General features: G+C 45.6%; 1 protein-coding gene across 1 annotated transcript; it reads right to left on the minus strand.

Moving 5' to 3' along the window:
* Positions 1 to 10,116: 10,116 nt before the first annotated feature.
* Positions 10,117 to 22,427, minus strand: LOC142486167 (tumor necrosis factor ligand superfamily member 10-like). Its single transcript, XM_075584820.1, has 5 exons — positions 21,978 to 22,427; positions 17,515 to 17,676; positions 17,023 to 17,059; positions 15,387 to 15,488; positions 10,117 to 14,255 (listed from the first exon to the last, which is right to left on the minus strand). Exons 1-5 carry the CDS (start codon positions 22,203 to 22,205, stop codon positions 13,795 to 13,797), a joined length of 990 nt encoding a protein of 329 aa, XP_075440935.1. The 5' UTR covers positions 22,206 to 22,427; the 3' UTR covers positions 10,117 to 13,794.
* Between the last annotated feature and the right edge of the window lie 721 nt (positions 22,428 to 23,148).

Consider the following 23,148-nt stretch of genomic DNA (forward strand, 5'->3'; position numbering starts at 1 on the left):
ATAAACTTACTTCTCTTCACTAATCAACACGCACAAGTCTAACCCACGCCGACTCTTCTCTGTCTTTCACTCCCTACTCAGACCACCCTCTGCTGCCTGTTTTTCTTCCTCCATCTACGCTCAGGACTTTATGACTATTTCAAAGAAAAGGTGGAATCCATACATCGGGATATCCCCTCCATATCTTCCTTCCATCCTACATCTCTTCCTAACCCCCCTCCTGCCTTCCTCAACTCTTTTTCCGCTGTCACAGAGGAGGATGTGTCGGAGCTGATCTCCTCTTCTCCCTCTACCACCTGCCCACTTGACCCTATTCCATCCCATCTCCTAAAACCTCTTGCTTCTACAATAATCCCTATGCTCACACACATTTTTAACTCCTCCCCCTTCTCTGGTACCTTTCCCTCCTCCTTCAAACATGCAACAGTTATACCATTACTCAAAAACAGCAAGCATGACCCTTCCTGACTTTCTAACTATCGTCCTGTCTCCCTCCTGCCTTTTGCTTCTAGACTCCTTGAACGTCTTCTATTCTCGTGCTTACTCCATTTTCTCACCACCTATTCTCTCCTAAACCCTCTACAATCTGGTTTCCGTACTGCTCACTCCACTGAAACAGCCCTCACTAAAATAACGAATTGCCGCCATGCTGCCAAAAACAAATGTCATTACACTCTGCTTATATTACTCAACCTCCCTGCAGCATTTGACACCGTGGACCACCCTCTTCGCCTTCATATTCTCCATACTCTTGGTATTCATAACAAAGCTCTATCCTGGATCCCCTCTTACCTCTCCCATCTTACTTTCAGTGTCTCTATTGCTAACACCTCCTCCTCTGTCAATCTTTCTGTGGGGGTACCCCAGGGCATTGTCCTGGGACCTCTTCTCTTTTCTCATCAAACACTCTCTCTAAGTGACCTAATCATATCTCTTGGGTTCAAATATTGCCTCTATGCTGGTGACACACAAATCTACTTTCCAACCCCATACCTTACATCTGCTATACAGACCAAAGTTTCTGGATGGCCATCTGCCGACTTAAACTTAACATGTTAAAAACGAGGCTCCTCATATTTCCTCCCAAACCTGGCCCAACTACCTCCTTCTACATGACTGTTGGAAGCCCTATCATACACCCAGTAACACAAGCACGCTGCCTAGGGGTCACGCTCGACACCCCTCTCACATTCTCGTCTCACATTAAAAAAGTAGCTAAAACCTGTCGTTATATTACAAAGGTACGCCTTTTCCTCTGTTGCTCGACTGCTAAAACTCTGACTCAGGCCCTCATTCTCTCCCGTCTTGATCACTGTAACCTCCTGCTGTCCGGCCTTCCTGCCTCTCACCTGTCTCCCCTACAATCTATCCTAAACACAGCTGCCAGAATCACTCTACTCTTTCCTAGATCTGTCTCAGCGTCTCCCCTGCTGAAATCACTCTCCTGGCTTCCGATCAAATCCCGCATCTCACACTCCATTCTTCTCCTCACTTTTAAAGCTCTACACTCTTCTGCCCCTCCTTACATCTCAGCCCTAATTTCTCGCTATGCACCATCCCGACTCTTGCGTTCTGCTCAAGGATATGTTCTCTCTACCCCGTTTGTGCATAAAGCCCTCTCCCGCCTTAAACCTCTCACTGACTGCCCCACACCTCTGGAATGCCTTCCCCTCAACACCCGACTAGCACCTTCTCTATCCACCTTTAAGACCCACCTTAAAACACACCTCTATAACGAAGCATATGAGTAGCTCCATGGCTGATACTTTACACCTCATACATAAACCTTGGCCCCTTGCAGACGCACTTACCAGAACACCCTCCTACTGGCTCTGTAAATTCTTCCCAACCTACTAATAAGATTGTAAGCTCTTCGGGGGAAGGGACTTTATTTCCTAAATGTTACTTTTAAGTCGGAAACACTTCTTCCCATCATGTGTTATTTGTATTATTTGTTATTTATATGATTATGTCACATGTATTACTGCTGTGAAGCGCTATGTACATTAATGGCGCTATATAAATAAAGATATACATACATACTGTACATCTATATACAGAACTGAAAACGCAATGTGGTGTGTGTATGAAAGATGCAGCTCGACCTTCAAATGACCTATCGTGAAAAAGAGCTAAAGTTGATGCCCTATAGTACAGATTATCAACCTTATTTTCTCCTGTTATTTTACTGCATTATTTCTTTAGAAAGGGCCGAAGCCTGCAGTAGAGTATCTACATGGCAATTTCTACTGCTTATTCTCACTTACTCCAAACCAGCAGGCAGAACAAAGCTGTTTTACATGCAAATGTGATGCCACCCCTTCCCAAGTCTCAGCTCACCGTTTCCAAACTGACTTTAAATAATGATTTTAAAATACTTATAGAGGTAAGATTTTGGTAAAAGAACAGATGTAGGCACTTAAACATGTCACTAACATTAGCCCCCTTTGGACCCACGAGGGACTGACCCCTTAAACAAGTCACTGTCAGTAGTACACTTTAGTCCTAGGAAGAACTGACCATTTAGTAAGCAAAATGTATCCCTAACTCTAAACATGTGTAACCCCCTGTGTATGGCAAGCAACATTTAAACACTGCCCCTTAGCAGGTTCCTCCCCTTGGACATGTGACTGTGATTAGCCAGTAGAAAAGCTGGTGAAGAAGGAGGGACTATGAGGGAGATTGAGATTTAAAGGGGCAGCCATGACAGTAAGATCAGATCTGCGCAGAGAAAGTGAAGCTATACTGAGAGTCGTGACGGGACCTGCACGCGCCCCACGCTGAGATTGGAGGGCTGATCGGATGGAGACGCGAGATGGAGAGACTTGGAACCCAGAGAGAGACTGCGGAGGAGGGGATCCCACAACGGGTCATGGGATATAGTGGTACCAAGACAAACCTTTGCGAACTATAGGCCTGTGCCACACACAGTGACAATACACAAGCTCCAACGGTGTACCGCTACTTCAAAACATAGCCCTGGCCACCCAGGATTGGGAGGCCTAGTAAGTTGGCTCTAACACACACACGCAGCCTTTTACGGGAACTGTATGAGAATCTGTGCTGTGAATTGTATGTGGTGATCCCATCCCACGCGGGGTATCTAACACAGGCACAAGGATTCAGCCCCCACCTCAGCATCCGAGTCTGAGGTACTGTAGAGTAGCGGGGGTAACACATGATCTTTTGTATTATCCTTTTTCTCCCAAGGATAAATATGCGTTAGTGTGTGGAGAGGGGAGTCTGGCAGTTCACATCTGGCCTGAGTCACAGGATTAGGTCTCTCTGTGCAGTTCTGCGGAATATTTCCTTAGATAAGTTGATAAAAGCTTTTCCATGGAAATGCAGCACGCAGGAATCCAGTGTCTGTGCGGACAAAGAAAGTAATTCATTCTTCCTTAAACAAAGGGGGGGTGGGCCGAGCACTTGCATTTTAAGTGCAACTTCTTTGTGTTTTGTTACAGAAATTGTATTTGCGACGGTGATGTTTTTAATTCAATGAAAGAGATTTGAGAGTATTATTTATTTTTGTATTGAAATGTGCATACTATCCCGTGGAATACATGATATAATTGACTCATGATAAGTAAAGTGATATACAGATATTTTGGATTGCAAAGTATCTAAATGCCGTTACTCTCAAAAGTCTTTCACTCAATGTAAATCATACAAATCTAAACACAATTTCAGTGACAGAAGCAAAGAAGTTTGACTTAGAATGCGTGTTCTCTGCACACACACCCTTTTTTGTAATCATCATCACAGTTACTATATTATACTAATCTATATACAATTCATGTTGTTATATGTTTACACACCTTACATGTTTTCCACAGTTTTCCACAGTTTTTTTGTTTTTATTATAAATGGGACATTCCTAAAATGTTAGCTATTTGCACTTCTATATTTTTAAGGCTAATTTTTAAGTTGATAATTTTGTATGGCCCTCGAATGATTTTATAAATATCAAAATGGCCCTTGGCAGAAAAAAGGTTCCCCGCCCCTGCCTTAACTGGATAACTGTGTAGGCTCACTCAGGTTCCACCCCTCCCCTCTCTACCTTGTGATCTATGATGTCAGCACTAAGGGTATAAATAGCCCCACCCTTTGCTCTGGAAGCAAGTTCTTCAAAGTTCTGACTGGGGTCCTCAATGTCAGTCCTGTATGTAAGTTATATGTGTCTAGCCTGCAGCTAGCTATACCTTGCCATCATTTATTGTTTTACAAGTTTAGTAACGTGCCCCGACCTGTAGTAAACACCAGTTAGAGGATCAGGAAGTCTACGTTTGTAGGAGAAGGATGCAGCACTGTTCAGTCTCATATGGTTGTCCCCAAAACAACCTGTACTCCTATTGAATCGTCCCAACCGGAAGGGTCTTCTCCCATCTCTGTCTCTCTGCAAGCTATTCCAATGTATTCTTTATGCAATGGGTAACTAAGCCAAGCACCTTCTCTGTGGGACCGGAGCCTACCGCAGGATGAGTCCCCAAAAGCTGTTATACTTTGCCATGTGTTGCGTTGTGAATGTCTATGGGAATTATTTCTGGTCAGATGTGCAATAAACACACTTTCTTTTATAAAACTTCCTGGCGCCCATTTCTGTTTCACACTTTCATCCACACGCGAGCAGCACTTACCCCACACCCGAGCAGCACTTACCCCACACCCGAGCAGCACATACCCCACACCCGAGCAGCACATACCCCACACCCGAGCAGCACTTACCCCACACCGAGCAGCACATACCCCACACCCGAGCAGCACTTACCCCACAACCGAGCAGCACATACCCCACACCCGAGCAGCACTTACCCCACACCGAGCAGCACATACCCCACACCCGAGCAGCACTTACCCCACACCCGAGCAGCACATACCCCACACCCGAGCAGCACTTACCCCACACCCGAGCAGCACTTACCCCACACCGAGCAGCACATACCCCACACCCGAGCAGCACTTACCCCACACCCGAGCAGCACATACCCCACACCCGAGCAGCACTTACCCCACACCCGAGCAGCACATACCCCACACCCGAGCAGCACTTACCCCACACCGAGCAGCACATACCCCACACCCGAGCAGCACTTACCCCACACCCGAGCAGCATTTACCCCACACCCGAGCAGCACATACCCCGCACCCGAGCAGCACATACCCCACACCCGAGCAGCACTTACCCCACACCCGAGCAGCATTTACCCCACACCCGAGCAGCACTTACCCCACACCCGAGCAGCATTTACCCCACACCAGCTATATGGCTAAGAGACTAAGCAAGTACTTTATGGGGGTTACATCTGCTTAACCATTGCACAGCCAGCTAGGCTTGCAAAACATTTTTGGGGGTGCTTAAAGGCAATTACATAACCCAAATTATTGAGGAACCAACCCGGAGAGGGGCAATACTGAATTTGGTCATATCAAACAATGTAGAAGTAATAACAAATATTCAAGTCTGGGAACATTTGGGTAACAATGATCATAACACGGTCTCATTTGAAATAAATGATCAAAAACCATATTTACTTGGGTTCAACAAAGACTATACATTTTAGAAAGGCAGATTTTAATAAACTGAGGACTAATCTACAAGGAATATATTGGGATGATGTTTTTGCAGGGAAAAATGTGGAAGATAAATGGTCAGTCTTTAAAATATTGTTAGAAAAGCCCACTTATCAGTGTATACCCTTGGGTAATAAATATAAAAGAAACAAATCTAAACCAATGTGGCTAAATAAACAGGTAGGGGAGGAAATGGACAAGAAGAGGAAAGCGTTTAGGTTGTTAACATCAGAAGGGACGGAGGCATCGTATCAGAATTATAAGGAATGTAACGAAAATTGCAAAAGGGCAATTAAATGAGCAAAAATGGATAATGAAAAAAGGATTGCAATAGAAAGTAAGGTCAACCCTAAAAAGTTCTTAACTACCTTAATAACAAAACAAAAAAAATAGAAAAGAAAATATAGGACCCTTTCAGTGTGAGATGGTCAAGCAAATTATTGGAGATATGGAAAAATAAATTGCAATAGTAGTGCCGCAGGAGGAAGCCACAACCTCTATATTAACAAACAATTGGTTAACTGAGGAAGAAGTTCATTGGCAGCTCGTAAAATTGAAGTAAATAAGACACCTGGCCCGATGACATACATCCAAGTATTATTATGAAGTTAAATTTAGTAGTAGCCAAATCATTACATTTAATTTTCAAGGACTACTGTATATTTCCACAGGCTCAGTACCACAAGATTGGCGTAAAGCAGACGTGGTGCCTATATTTATAAAGAGAGCTAGATCACAACCGGGGAATTACAGAACTGCAAGCCTGACTTCAATAGTGGGGAAACTACTTGAAGGTTTGAAAATTATTAGCAATAGTCAGCATGGATTTATGAAGGATAGATCATGCCAAACTAACCTTATTTGTTTCTTTGAGGAGGTAAGTAGGAATTTAGACCAGGGTAATGCAGTTGATGTGGTCTAGTTAGATGTTGCAAAGGCTTTTGATACGGTTCCACACAAGAGGTTGGTGTACAAAATAAAGAAAGTTGGACTCAGTAATAATATATGCACCTGGATTGAAAATTGGTTAAAGGACAGACAACAGAGGGTTGTCATAAATGGAACTTTTTCAGGTTGGGTTAAAGTCGTGAGTGGAGTACCTCAGGGATTGGTACTGGGACCCCTGCATTTCAACTTGTTTATTAATGACCTTGAGGTTGGGATCGAGAGCAAAGTCTCCATCTTTGCTGATGACACTAAATTGTGTAAGGTAGTAGAATCAGGGCAGAATGTAATTTCTCTTCAGAAGGACTTGGAGAGACTGGAAACGTGGGCAGGTAAATGGCAGATGAGGTTTAATACAGATAAATGTAAGGATATGCATTTGGGAAGCAAGAATAATTAGGTGATTTTTACACATTAAATGGGGATAAATTGGGGGAATCCTTGATGTAGAAGGATTTAGGAGTGCTTGTAGACAGCAGGCTTAGCAATAGTGCCCAAAGTCATGCAGTAGCTGCAAAGGCAAACACGATCTTATCTCGCATTAAACGGGCAATGGATGGAATGGAAGTAAACATAATTATGCCCCTTTATAAAGAATTAGTAAGACCACACCTTGGATATGGAGTACAGTCTTAGGCACCACTGAATAGAAAATACATTATGGAACAAGAAAAGTGCAGAGAAGAGCCACCAAACTAATTAAAGGGTAGATAATCTGATTTATGAGGAGATGCTTTCTAAATTAGATGTATTTACATTAGAAAATAGGCATCTAAGAGGGGATATGATAACTATATACAAATATATTCGGAGACAGTACAAGGAGCTTTCAAAAGAACTATTCATCCCACGGGCAGTACAAGGGACTCTGGGGCCACCCCTTAAGGTTGGAGGAAAGGAGATTTCACCAGCAACAAAAGAAAGGGTTCTTTACAGTAAGGACAGTTAAAATGTGGAATTCATTACCCATGGAGACTGTGATGGATAGCTATCTTTAAAAAACGGTTACATATATTTTTAGAAAGGAAAAGTATACAGGGATATACCAAATATCCCTAAATATATTACCCAGAACAGTCAACGATGTGTTAGTGACTCTGGGACTGAAGAGGTTAACTGAGACCCCATATGTCCCCTCTGCACCTCCTCTCTGTCACTGTCCCCTCTGTTCTTTCTCTCTGTTACTGCCACCTCTGATCCTTCTCTCTGTCACTGTCCCCTCTGCTCCTCCTCTCTGTCAATGTCCCCTCTGTTCTTTCTCTCTGTTACTGTCACCTCTGATCCTTGCCTCTGTCACTGTCCCCTCTGCTCCTTCTCTCTGTCACCGTCCCCTCTGCTCCTTCTCTCTGTCACTGTCAACTCTGCTCCTTCTCTCTGTCACCGTCCCCTCTGCTCCTTCTCTCTGTCACTGTCAACTCTGCTCCTTCTCTCTGTCACCGTCCCCTCTGCTCCTTCTCTCTGTCACCGTCAACTCTGCTCCTTCTTTCTGTCACCGTCACCTCTGCTCCTTCTCTCTGTCACTGTCCCCTCTGCTCCTCATTGTGACTGTCACCTCTGCTCCTTCCCTCTGTCACATCTTCTCCTTCCCTCCGTCACCTCTGCTCCTTGCCTCTGTCACCGTCACCTCTGCTCCTTCTCTCTGTCACCGTCACCTCTGCTCCTTCATTGTCACTGTCCCCTCTGTTCCTCCTTCTCTGTCACTGTCCCCTCTTCTCCTGGTCACTGTACCCTATTTTTCTTTTCTATCGTTGTCCCCCCTGTTCCTTCTGTCACTGTCCCCTGTGCTCCTTCTCTGTCACTGTCCCCTGTGCTCCTTCTCTGTCACTGCCTTCTTTGCTCCTTCTCTGTCACTGCCTCCTTTGCTCCTTCTCTGTCACTGCCTTCTTTGCTCCTTCTCTGTCACTGCCTCCTTTGCTCCTTCTCTGTCACTGCCTCCTTTGCTCCTTCTCTCTCACTGCCTCCTTTGCTCCTTCTCTGTCACTGCCTCCTTTGCTCCTTCTCTGTCACTGTCTCCTTTGCTCCTTCTCTGTCACTGTCCCCTCTGCTCCTTCTCTGTCACTGCCTCCTTTGCTCCTTCTCTGTCACTGCCTCCTTTGCTCCTTGTCACTCTCACCGCTACTCCTGGTCACTGCCCCTTCCCCTCTCTCTACATCAACAGCATCCAGCCTTTTACAGGAATATAAAAGTGAAAGTTAAAATGTCTTGGCACAAACATCCCACAGGATAAAGGTCTCACAAATCCAACCGCCCCACCCTGCAAAGTACACATTCCCTGTGTGAACGTGAACTCCGGCTGTGCTCAGGAGCCGAGCTCGCGGAAACAGATTGCATTAACCCCAATGCAGGAAAGCCCTGCGTGGCAGCGAAAGGAGGAAGTATCTTTTCTGTGAAAGATCCCTTTATTCACCCCTCAAACCCATAACTTTGCAGTCAAACTCCTCCAGCGGTTTATTGATCTTTTCTCTATTTTGTCTGGTGTTCTTAAATATGTCCGCCTGTCAATTTTTCCAAATTAGCTCATGTTTCTTTCTTTATTTAGGGCTAGTTCCTGAATGAAAACCTATCGAGAATGGCTTGCTTTGCATATTCTGGGTCTTACGATGGGTTATGCAGATAGGCTATTATAATACACTGAAAGCGCTTAGTTCAGTGGTTCCCAACCCTCTATAACAGCGAGTCTGTGATCAGATGCATTGTAAGGAACCCCAACCCTTTCTAATAGCGCGTTTGACATCAGATGCATTGTAAGGAACCCCAACCCTCTCTAATAGCGCGTCTGAGATCAGATGCATTGTAAGGAACCCCAACACTCTCTAATAGAGCGTCTGTGACCAGATGCATTGTAAGGAACCCCAACTCTCTCTCATAGTGTGTCTGTGATCAGATGCATTGTAAGGAACCCCAACCCTTTCTAATAGCGCGTTTGACATCAGATGCATTGTAAGGAACCCCAACCCTCTCTAATAGCGCGTCTGAGATCAGATGCATTGTAAGGAACCCCAACCCTCTCTAATAGCGCGTCTGAGATCAGATGCATTGTAAGGAACCCCAACCCTCTCTAATAGCGCGTCTGAGATCAGATGCATTGTAAGGAACCCCAACCCTCTCTAATAGCGCGTCTGAGATCAGATGCATTGTAAGGAACCCCAACCCTCTCTAATAGCGGGTCTGTGATCAGATGCATTGTAAGGAACCCCAACCCTCTCTAATAGCGCGTCTGACATCAGATGCATTGTAAGGAACCCCAACCCTCTCTAATAGCGCATCTGACATCAGATGCATTGTAAGGAACCCCAACCCTCTCTAATAGCGCGTCTGACATCAGATGCATTGTAAATTCCTCTGTATTTGGAACAATTTTAAAATGACCTGAAAATTACAGGGAGCCCTTTAGGGATGTCTGGGGAACCCTGGCTGAAAAACACTGGCTTAGGCATTTAACACTTCCCAGGTTCAAGGCTACAATATTATCAGTTAGGGCCATTTTGATCCTCTTATTTGTAATAAACATTCAGGGCTGAACCTTCGACCCCCTCAATTATAACCGTCTCTCTGTTATACTGCGCCATGGTATATGCTGGTATATATAAGAGAGGCGAGTCACAGTACATAGAGTTTGTTTTATTTACAAAGTATAAAAATCCTTCATCTGCGGTATCAGCGTTATTCCATACAAAAATAGAAGTATTATTTTCCCGGCGCCATTTATCATCCGTTCTAACATTTGTTATCTGCATATAAATCAAGTTTACAAATACACCTTAGGATAAAATATTCCTAGGGCAGGGGCGTGACAGGAGAGGAGGAGCTACATGGCAATCACTAGATCCTCCCACAAGAGGAGGAGCTACATGGCAATCACTAGATCCTCCCACAAGAGGAGGAGCTACATGGCAATCACTAGATCCTCCCACAAGAGGAGGAGCTACATGTCAATCACTAGATCCTCCCACAAGAGGAGGAGCTACATGGCAATCACTAGATCCTCCCACAAGAGGAGGAGCTACATGTCAATCACTAGATCCTCCCACAAGAGGAGGAGTTACATGTCAATCACTAGATCCTCCCACAAGAGGAGGAGCTACATGTCAATCACTAGATCCTCCCACAAGAGGAGGAGCTACATGTCAATCACTAGATCCTCCCACAAGAGGAGGAGTTACATGTCAATCACTCGATCCTCCCACAAGAGGAGGAGTCACATGTCAATCAGACACTAAATCCTCCCACAAGGAGCAGCGCTGCATGTAACTCAAATTCTGGATCCTCCTTCACAGGGAGGAGCTACATGTCAATCAAACACTAGACCCACCCACAAGTGGAGAAGCTAGTTGTCAATCAGACACTAGGCCCTGTCATAAGGGGATGAGCTGGGTGTCAATCAAACACTCAATCCTCTCTGATGGGAGCAGCTTCTTATCAATCAAACACTAGACCCAACCACAAGATGAGGAGCTACTTGTCAATCAAACACTAGACCCAACCACAAGTGGAGAAGCTACTTGTCAATCAGACACTAGATCCTCCCACAAAAAGGAGAAGCTACTTGTCAATCAGACACTAGATTCTCTCACGATGCGGTGAGCTACTTGTCAATCATACACTAGATCCTCACTGGAGGGAGGAGCTTCTTGTCAAACACTAGACCCACCCACAAAAGGAGGAACGACTTGTCAGTCAAACACCCAGCCCTCGCACTAGAGGAGGGGTTACTTGTCAATCCAACACTAGCTTCTCTCTCCAAAGGGCGAATCTTCTGGCCAATCAAACACTAGGGGAGCTCCAATAAGATCACTGCCATATTGATCGGGTTGGCATGTTCCTACCTCACGGTGGTTTTTGTGTTATCACAGTATTCATAAAGAGTTATCGCAAGTCAGATACCGTTTGGTAGGAAAATGCCATACCGATCGATTTAGCAGTGTCTTTCTCAGATGTTATTAACATATTACTGAAGCAGGAGGTGTCTGAACCTGAGCCCCATTCATTTCCAGTCTGGGGACTCCCGGCTTCCCGAGGTACAGGCCCCCATAGGGATTAACCCCTCTCTTAGCAGTTACAACCGCTAAGGTAATGAAGGGGTTAACTCCTCCCGTAAGCCTCTCGGCAGGCCTAACCACCCACCATGGGGCAACAACAACCGTCACCCACCCCGTCTATCACCAACAAACCGGGCACTGGTAAATGTGTTTTTATTACATAGGATTGTGGTTGGGGGTCTCCGAAGCTGATATTAATGCGGGACAGCTCCGGACGCTCCCGGCTTTAATCCGATGTGGTAGAACCGTACATTTTCTCCATCAGATGCACACCGCGGTTCCCGTCTCGCCACCTGAAATCGGTATCCGCGAGTTGCTGCCACGATGTTCCTCTCAGAGCTACCTGAATAGCGCGATTTCTCAAAAATTGCAAGTTAAAGCATTTTTTGAGCTGCCGCTCGGTTTCTCCGGGCGGGAGTGCTACCGATTGGCATTTTTCTAGCGAGTTTGGCGCGTTATCAGAGCTCTCTGAATAGCTGCACATGCAAACTCGCTAGAAAAGTGCTGAAAACGGTCGACAAGTCACTTATCGAAGTTTACCGAATAGGCCCCAAGATCCTCCCCAAGGGGAGGTGCTACGTGTCAATCAAATACCACGGTCACTCAAATTTTTTAGTAGGTTCTGCAGCCGTTTGTCTTGAGAACTGAGACTTAAAAAAAAAAATCAAAACACTACAATACAAAACAGAAAAGTTAGAATCACATCAGAAATCATTAAAGTGTTAGATTTGTTTTGCCTTAAAAGGGCATGTTAACCCCTTCACTGACAGAGGGGCAGTGGTAAAGGGTCAAATGAAGTCAAGAAAACTGAATTAGAAAAAAATTGTATTTTGTGCTAATATGGAAAAAATATATAATTGTTCTTATAATTTCGCCGTTGTTCCTTTGCTCTGAATTTGTTCATTTATTTCTTATTACGTTTACCTTTTTTTTAAAGTTAAGAAGTCAGATGGTATAGAATTTTAAAGGGTTAACGGCACCTCCCTCCAATGGATTAAGAGGGTGTTTTAGGCCCAGAATTTCCACACGTTAATTGGGTCACTGCAGGGAGATACAGGGTGACATAGGGAAGTGAGCTATGGCCAATTGAGTCTGTCCCTTCCACTGCAGAGTGACAAAATGACACAGGCCAGTCTGCCCCACACCCTAGAGTGTAGTCTTCTTCTCAGGAGAATGAGATGGTTAGTAAATATTTATAGAACTTCCTTTAGTAAGGTGCCTAAAGAGATACCCTTCGGGTGATACGATTTGGAATAAGTGCATAGATTCAAATCTGCTTCTACTGTATGTCAATGTTACATGTGCTGTTCCTGGTAAAATAAAAGTCCCACAATTATTTGTCTTCCCCTCTTGACTCTTCGAAGCTCCCAAGTCGGGAATCAGCCATGAAGTTCCATCTCAAACCACAGCTGAAGAGCTTGTGATATCGGCATCTTCTTCTTTAACTCTTCCATTTCTGGGGGAAGTAGGAGGTGGGGGGTATGCCATCGCATGATGTTAACTTCTAGAAGGAGTAGCATTAGCAGACTGAGATTTTTCTTCAGTTTTGCCATGGATCTAAATAGTAAAAAATGAAAACAGCAGCGCACTGCCAAGGGAGCCAGGTTTAGAAAAATACAAACGTTATTGGTTGAATAACATCACCCAAAAGGTGGTGTAGGAACCCTACAGGCGGTGCGCTGCTGTTTTCATTTTTTACTATTTGGATTTCTCTACTTGCAGCTGGTCACTCCATACCAAGATGTCCCGAAGCTCTGGGAGTGGGTAAGGACTCTCAGTATATGTTCAAGGAACAACAATCATTTAAGAAGAAATGTGAGTATCACTGTTTCACTTAAACTGCAGTGAATATGTACCCTCAATGAGGTTGCAGCAGGTGGGTTACCCTCTCTGTTTGTGTCCTTCGGGAGGGTTTGTCATGTTCTACATGAGACATCTCTTATTCCATCATTATTACATTACCCACTCCATGCAAGAGCTGTCTTTTTTTCTGTCTGTCTTATATTGAATATTTTGTGAATTATTACATTCCGGAACTATTAGAGCACCGATATCCGCCCTCCGAACTAGCCACTATCTGAAACTTCCCCTGGCGTAGTCTCTTCAATGTATGCATGGTTCAACCAATGGATACTTCAACAAAGTTCATTGTTCTCTTGAAGACGTCTTGTTTATTTGTGGTTTATTTTCCACAGATACGAGGCACAGAGAACCTTCACGTGTTGACCCTGTGGGAATCTTACATGTCCAGTCTGAAAGCCCCAAAGTAGCTGGAAGTTATATCTGCGTCAACCATGTCCAGGGAAGAGACAGAGATAAATAGCTCATCCCCAGACCTCAGCTCAAAGAGGGCCCCCTGGTAGATGGAGTGGAGTCCATGCTCTGCATTGGGTGCCCAACACTTGGTGCCCACTCCTTTGAGGAGCAGTATGGGTTTGTCGTAGGCTGTCTTCTTGTTGATGCACTGCACAAGCTGTTGGCTGGTAGGGGGGGAGGTGCTGGGCTCCTGACGTTGAGTGTATCGGAAGTATATTTGGGAATAGACATAGTATTTCCCGTCTTGAAGGATCTTGAGGCGTCCATCTTGATAGCTCATATTCTGTACGTGGGACAAGGAGTTCTTTGACTGCCACTGACTAATGAGGTAGCGGCAGGACTGGGAGGTGATCCCAAAATTGCCATCACTCTGTGCTGTCCCTCCTAGAGAAAATTACAAAAACAAAACCATAAGCCTCATAATATCATTGCTTGTTCTCGGCACATATGTAACTCTATTCTGTCCTTCTTGTGTATACCTTGCCTGCAGTGTTGCCAACCTTGCTCCATGGTATTCTGGGACGGTTCTAGTCCACCAATTTCCAAGTAAATACAAATATGTTGTTAACAGAGTGTGACTACCCTCCTGTGAGTGAGACGGCTCTCTGAGTGCAATGTCACTCCAACGAGTGGCCTCCCAATGAGTGAGACAGATTTCCAATGACTGATATTGTACCCCAGTCTGTGAGACATATTTGTAATGTGTGAGACTGGCTTCTAATGGATCAGACTTTCCTTCACTGAGTAAGAATGTCTCCCAATGAGGGAGAATGTCTCCCAATAAATGAGACATTCCTAATGAGTAAGACTGGCCTCCAATAAGTTAGATCTCCTGACATGATGGAGTGAGCCCTACAAATAGATGAGTGATGAGTGAAATGTGTTAACAAAACACAGAACCCCAGTAAGCTCTTTTTGGGAACCCCTGAGCCCCCACAATATATATATATATGTATATGTGTCAAAATGGAGTGCTATTGAGCGTGGCATATGTATACAACAGACGACAGAGAAGCCCAATGCTACATACAACATGACAGAAATACACAGTAAAATACTTATATATTCTCTTGAAATAGGGTCGTTTAGTTTAACCCTTTGGCCAAAGCGTTGTAAGCTTGCGAGCCACGTCAAGGCAGACACCTGTTCGCAAGTCCTAACACTACCAGATAAAATACTAATATACCTCTATTAGGATTAAAATTCTCATTTACCTCTATTAGGAGGGAGAAAGACCACAGTGGGTCTATATCCAGCAGAATGAGGCACTTTCTCCCTCCTAATAGAGGTAAATGAGAATTTTAATCCTTATAGAGGTATATTAGTATTTTATCTGGTAGTGTTAGGACTTGCGAACAGGTGTCTGCCTTGACGTGGCTCGCAAGCTTACAACGCTTTGGCCAAAGGGTTAAACTAAATGACCCTATTTCAAGAGAATATATAAGTATTTTACTGTGTATTTCTGTCATGTTGGATGTAGCATTGGGCTTCTCTGTCGTCATGAGTGAAATGTACCTGAAGGGGACTTTAGTCGCAGCGTAACGTGAGCAGATGACTTAGTGTAGACTCCTTTGAAAGGCTGTGTGTCTGAGCTGTTCACGAGTGTCCTTCTGGCTTCTGGAAGTAGAGAAATGTGAAACATCGCAAGTCAAATGGTGCTCTTCCAAACAGCAACATAACCGGAGTTACAATACAGTGAAAGCACTCGTTCATGGAACATACTCTCTACCATTCTTAACATGACATGTCCACATTCAAGAACATACATTTCATGTTGCAGTGATCAGGATAAATAAAGTTATAGAGACTGCCCTGCAATGAGTGAGATTCCCCTATAGTGAGTGAGACCACCCTCAATTGAGTGAGACTGGCTTTCAATAAGCGACACCGCCCTCCAATGAGTGAGAGTGCCTTCTAATGAGTGAGACTGCCCTCCAATGAGTGATACTACCTTCCGATGAGTGAGACACTCATCCAATGAGTGATACTAACTTCTGATGAGTGAGACTACCTTCTGATGAGTGAGACTGTCCTCCAATGAGTGAGACTACCTTCTGATGAGTGAGACTACCTTCTGATGAGTGAGACTACCTTCTGATGAGTGAGACTACCTTCTGATGAATGAGACTACCTTCTGATGAGTGAGACTACCTTCTGATGAGTGAGACTGCCCTCCAATGAGTGATACTACCTTCCGATGAGTGAGACACTCATCCAATGAGTGATACTAACGTCTGATGAATGAGACTACCTTCTGGTGAGTGAGACTGTCCTCCAATGAGTGAGACTACCTTCTGATGAGTGAGACTACCTTCTGATGAGTGAGACTACCTTCTGATGAGTGAGACTACCTTCTGATGAGTGAGACTGCCCTCCAATGAGTGATACTACCTTCCGATGAGTGAGACTACCTTCTGATGAGTGAGACTGCCCTCCAATGAGTGAGACTACCTTCTGATGAGTGAGACTGTCCTCCAATGAGTGAGACTACCTTCTGATGAGTGAGACTACCTTCTGATGAATGAGACTACCTTCTGATGAGTGAGACTACCTTCTGATGAGTGAGACTGCCCTCCAATGAGTGATACTACCTTCCGATGAGTGAGACACTCATCCAATGAGTGATACTAACTTCTGATGAATGAGACTACCTTCTGGTGAGTGAGACTGTCCTCCAATGAGTGAGACTACCTTCTGATGAGTGAGACTACCTTCTGATGAGTGAGACTACCTTCTGATGAGTGAGACTACCTTCTGATGAGTGAGACTGCCCTCCAATGAGTGATACTACCTTCCGATGAGTGAGACTACCTTCTGATGAGTGAGACTGCACTCCTATGAGTGAGACTACCTTCTGATGAGTTAGACTGTCCTCCAATGAGTGAGACTACCTTCTGATGAGTGAGACTACTTCTGATGAGTGAGACTGCCCTCCAATGAGTGATACTACCTTCTGATGAGTGAGACTGCCCTCCAATGAGTGATACTACCTTCTGATGAGTGAGACTGCCCTCCAATAAGTGAGACTACCTTCTGATGAGTGAGTGCCTTCTCAATCATCTTTACAGTCACACTCTGTTATACATTGTGGGATTTTCATTTATTTTGGGGTAGCCATCAACAAGACATGCCTCTTCAACCCCACTCTCACCTCTTGTTGCTGTCCTTTGTATGACGCTTTCTGTTACCTGAAGGACAAAAGATGCCGGGTGCAGTCAGTATTAAGCAACACTGTCCCTGTGTGACCTTGAATCCGGTAAATAATATTTTAAACTTGGGGTTAATCAAGGCTGGGTATTTAACCTACTTAATGCTAGAGGTGCTATCTATGCATTGGACAACTAATCCTATTTAATGACCTCTAGGACTGGACACTAACAGACATGTAGGGGATGTTTGACCAGTGGTAAACACCTTTCTGTGTCCTTCTGGCGGTGGGACCTCAAGGACTAGACACAGGAAATATAACCTCTAGGATTAGACATAGGAGATGCGTCATCAAGGACTAAAGATGGGACGAGATGGGACCTCTGGAACTGGACACAAGAGATGGTACTTTTAGGAGTTATGGGCTCTTATGAGGGCATGTGTCGGTGTAAGAGGCTCCGTTAGGTGAGCACTAGTTGGGAGAGTGGTAACTCACCTGGGTAATATATGACTTGATGTTGCTAGCCAACTTCTGACATGCCTCATTTAATATTAGTCCATCCAGGTCAAACTCCACCGGGTCAGAAACATCCTCCATCCGGTTGATAATCTGAAGGCACCGCAGCTCGTCCGACATCCCCTGAGTCTGAGCCTTCAGCTGGAAGGGACAGAGAGAGGAACGGTTGTGACACTGAGCCTGGCCCTTCCACTGCAGGGTGACACAGGGACACAGACAGAAGGGAGCTATGGGGACATGGTGTCTATCCCTCCCCCTGCAGGGTGACAGAGGGACACAGACAGAGGGGAGCTATGGGGACATGGTGTCTATCCCTCCCCCTGCAGGGTGACAGAGGGATACAGACAGAGGGGAGCTAAGGGACATGGAATCTGTCCCTCCCCAGCAGGGTGACACAGGGACACAGACAGAAGGGAGCTATGGGACATGAAGTCTGTCCCTCCCACCGTTACTTGACATAGACAGAAGATATATATATATATATACACCACGCCTTTCTCCAGATGTTTTGTCCTGAATCACACAATGGATTTGGGCCAAATATTTATCTAACACTCACTGATAGAGGAATTAGGTCAGCCCTGAACTGTGAAACAATGGGACTCATAATCAGGTCACTGGAGCAGCCCTAAATTCTGCCCCGAGGTCACTGAGGGCTAATGGTTAATGCAGGGGACAAGGAACTGTGGATGTATAGTATCACTCAGTATTAGTGAGGCTCACAAGGGTCAAATATTTTATAAGTGCACATTTTAACTTCTTCACTGCCAGATGGACCAGCAATATACAGTGCAATATAATAACATGCAGAGAGATATAATAACTTGCAGAGAGATATAATAACATGCAGAGATATAATAACATGCAGAGAGATATAATAACATGCAGAGAGATATAATAACATGCAGAGAGATATAATAACATGCAGAGAGATATAATAACATGCAGAGAGATATAATAACATGCAGAGAGATATAATAACATGCAGAGAGATATAATAACATGCAGAGAGATATAATAACATGCAGAGATATAATAACATGCAGAGAGATATAATAACTTGCAGAGAGATATAATAACATGCAGAGAGATATAATAACATGCAGAATGATATAATAACATGCAGAGCGATATAATAACACGCAGAGATATAATAACACGCAGAGATATAATAACATGCAGAGATATAATAACATGCAGAGAGATATAATAACATGCAGAGAGATATAATAACATGCAGAGAGATATAATAACATGCAGAGAGATATAATAACAAGCAGAATGATATAATAACATGCAGAGCGATATAATAACACTCAGAGATATAATAACATGCAGAGAGATATAATAACATGCAGAATGATATAATAACATGCAGAGCGATATAATAACACGCAGAGATATAATAACACGCAGAGATATAATAACATGCAGAGATATAATAACATGCAGAGAGATATAATAACATGCAGAGAGATATAATAACATGCAGAGAGATATAATAACATGCAGAGAGATATAATAACACGCAGAGATATATAATAACATGCAGAGCGATATAATAACACGCAGAGATATATAATAACACGCAAAGATATATAATAACACGCAGAGAGATATAATAACACGCAGAGATATAATAACACGCAGAGATATAATAACATGCAGAGATATAATAACATGCAGAGCAATATAATAACATGCAGAGATATATAATAACATGCAGAGCGATATAATAACACGCAGAGATATAATACCACGCAGAGATATAATAACTTGCAGAGAGATATAATAACATGCAGAGAGATATAATAACATGCAGAGAGATATAATAACAAGCAGAGAGATATAATAACATGCAGAGAGATATAATAACACGCAGAGAGATATAATAACATGCAGAGAGATATAATAACAAGCAGAGATATAATAACATGCAGAGAGATATAATAACATGCAAAGAGATATAATAACATGCAGAGAGATATAATCACATGCAGAGAGATATAATAACATGCAGAGAGATATAATAACAAGCAGAGAGATATAATAACATGCAGAGAGATATAATAACAAGCAGAGAGATATAATAACATGCAGAGAGATATAATAACATGCAAAGAGATATAATAACATACAGAGAGATATAATAACACGCTGAGGTATGCATGGCTGGCCCCCCTGGCAGTGAAAGGGTGAATGGGGTGTCTGACATTTATACAGTAGATGCTGAGCCCTAATACACCTAGAGTACAGCTCTTTAACCACTGCACAAATTCTGATATGATGCTTAAACACAGAGACAGTGATACACACTCCACAGAGACACAGTAATGCACACAGACACCCAGATACACAGACACGTTGATACACACACACACACACACACACACACACACACTCAGACACGCTGATACACATACACACTGACACACACTCAGACACGCTGATACACATACACACTGACACACACTCAGACACGCTGATACACTTACAGTTCAATCACACACAGACAATCACAAATTTGAAGAGAATTGCAGAGCAGTGTAAAGCAGCACTGGAGGAGCAGCAGTGCAGAGCACTGGAGGAGCAGCAGTGCAGAACACTGGATATGCAGCAGCACAGAGCACTGCCAAAGCATCCTTGTAGAGCACTAGCAGAACATCCCTGCAGAGCATGAATGCAGAGCAATGGCAGGGCGTCCTTGCAGAATATAAGCAGAGCATGCCTGCAGAGCCCTGGCAGAGCATCGCAGCAGAGCACTGGCACAGTAGCCCCGCAGAGCCCTGGCAGAGCATCGCAGCAGAGAACTGGCACAGTATCTCCGCAGAGTCCTGGCAGAGCACTGGCACAGTATCCCCACAGAGTCCTGGCAGAGCACTGGCGCATTATACCTGCAGAGCCCTGGCAGAGCATCGCAGCAGAGCCCTGGCACAGTATCCTCGCAGAGCATTGCAGCAGAGCCCTGGCACAGTATCGTCGCAGAGCATCGCAGCAGAGCCCTGGCACAGTATCCTTGCAGAGCATCGCAGCAGAGCCCTGGCACAGTATCCTCGCAGAGCTTCACAGCAGAGCCCTGGCACAGTACCCTCGCAGAGCATCGCAGCAGAGCAGTGGCACAGTATCGTCGCAGAGCATCGCAGCAGAGCCCTGGCACAGTATCCTCGCAGAGCTTTGCTGCAGAGCCCTGGCACAGTATCCTCGCAGAGCATCGCAGCAGAGCCCTGGCACAGAATCCTCGCAGAGCTTTGCTGCAGAGCCCTGGCACAGTATCCTCGCAGAGCATCGCAGCAGAGCCCTGGCACAGTATCCTCGCAGAGCATCGCAGCAGAGCCCTGGCACAGTATCCTCGCAGAGCATCGCAGCAGAGCCCTGGCACAGTATCCTCGCAGAGCATCGCAGCAGAGCCCTGGCACAGTATCCTCACAGAGCTTTGCTGCAGAGCCCTGGCACAGTATCCTCGCAGAGCATCGCAGCAGAGCCCTGGCACAGAATCCTCGCAGAGCTTTGCTGCAGAGCCCTGGCACAGTATCCTCGCAGAGCATCGCAGCAGAGCCCTGGCACAGTATCCTCACAGAGCATCGCAGCAGAGCCCTGGCACAGTATCCTCGCAGAGCATCGCAGCAGAGCCCTGGCACAGTATCCTCGCAGAGCATCGCAGCAGAGCCCTGGCACAGTATCCTCGCAGAGCATCGCAGCAGAGCCCTGGCACAGTATCCTCACAGAGCTTTGCTGCAGAGCCCTGGCACAGTATCCTCGCAGAGCATCGCAGCAGAGCCCTGGCACAGAATCCTCGCAGAGCTTTGCTGCAGAGCCCTGGCACAGTATCCTCGCAGAGCATCGCAGCAGAGCCCTGGCACAGTATCCTCGCAGAGCATCGCAGCAGAGCCCTGGCACAGTATCCTCGCAGAGCATCGCAGCAGAGCCCTGGCACAGAATCCTCGCAGAGCATCGCAGCAGAGCCCTGGCACAGTATCCTCGCAGAGCATCGCAGCAGAGCCCTGCCACAGTATCCTCGCAGAGCTTCGCAGCAGAGCCCTGGCACAGAATCCTCGCAGAGCATCGCAGCAGAGCCCTGGCACAGTATCCTCGCAGAGCATCGCAGCAGAGCCCTGGCACAGTATCCTCGCAGAGCATCGCAGCAGAGCCCTGGCACAGTATCCTCGCAGAGCATCGAAGCAGAGCCCTGGCACAGTATCCTCGCAGAGCTTCGCAGCAGAGCCCTGGCACAGTATCCTCGCAGAGCATCGCAGCAGAGCCCTGGCACAGTATCCTCGCAGAGCTTCGCAGCAGAGCCCTGGCACAGTATCCTCGCAGAGCATCGCAGCAGAGCCCTGGCACAGTATCCTCGCAGAGCTTCGCAGCAGAGCCCTGGCACAGTATCCTCGCAGAGCATCGCAGCAGAGCCCTGGCACAGTATCCTCGCAGAGCCCTGGCCTCACCTTGGAGATAGACATGCTGAAGTAGACGAACAGCCCCGTGGTGCATGCGATCTGCAGAGCCACAATAAAGGCGCCAGCCACGGCCAGCCACAGCGGGCTGCACTCCCTCCTCACCCGGCCCTTCCCCTCGGGCTCCGAGCCGCTCTCCCCCCCCTCCGACCGAAGCATGCGGGCCGCTGATTCGCTGCTGTCCGTCCTGTAATACTGCTGGGTGCCCGGGCTGGACATGACAAACTTTGTTACCACACACTGGCACTGCCCACCCGCCTCTGCCTGCGCCCCTCACTGTATCTACTACTTCTTTACTTCCCGTTATTTTTTTTTTATTTCATATTTTCTCTCCCTCTCCCTCTTTTCTTCCCCTTCTTCCTCTCAACCCCTCTCTCTTGTTCTCTGTTACACATTTCCTTTCCCCCTTTCCCTTGTTTCCCCCTAGCACGCACTCTTCTCCCCCCTCTCTCCCTCCCTGTCATCCCCTCCTCCCCCCCTCTCTACGTCTCCCCCCTCTCTACGCTTCCCTAGCAGGAAGGACTCTGAATAAAATACAGACTATCTGGGAGATAAATACAGCAGGTTATGGGAGGGGCGATATAGTCTCTTTCTCTTTCCTGGACAGCGTGCAGCATAATAATAAATATACATACAGTACAAAGACAGAGGGAGGGAGGGAGGGGGCGGGACAGCGTGCAGCATAATAATAAATACATACAGTACATACAGTACAAAGCCAGAGGGAGGGAGGGAGGGGGCGGGACGGTGTGCAGCATAATAATAAATATACATACAGTACATACAGTACAAAGCCAGAGGGAGGGAGGGGGCGGGTCAGTGTGCAGCATAATAATAAATATACATACAGTACATACAGTACAAAGCCAGAGGGAGGGAGGGGGCGGGACGGTGTGAAGTCCAAGGTCTGGTTATACCCAGGGGGGGGAAATAAGGAAGAAAACAAATCTTAGGCAAGATTTCCTCGTGCAGTTAAAGCGAGAAAATAAACTCCCTGGTATGAGGAAGGTAGTAATTAGGTTTCAGGACAGGTTTGGAATAAGGGTGGCAAGATTGTAAACCCCTTTAAAAAAAAAAAAAGAAATCTCAAATTGCACAAAGGGTGAGTGCAGCGGGAGGAGAGCGCAGGGAGAGGGGAGATGGGGGGCAGAGTGGAGTGCAG

The sequence above is a fragment of the Ascaphus truei genome, unplaced genomic scaffold (genome assembly GCF_040206685.1).
Source record: "Ascaphus truei isolate aAscTru1 unplaced genomic scaffold, aAscTru1.hap1 HAP1_SCAFFOLD_760, whole genome shotgun sequence".
NCBI lineage: Eukaryota > Metazoa > Chordata > Amphibia > Anura > Ascaphidae > Ascaphus > Ascaphus truei.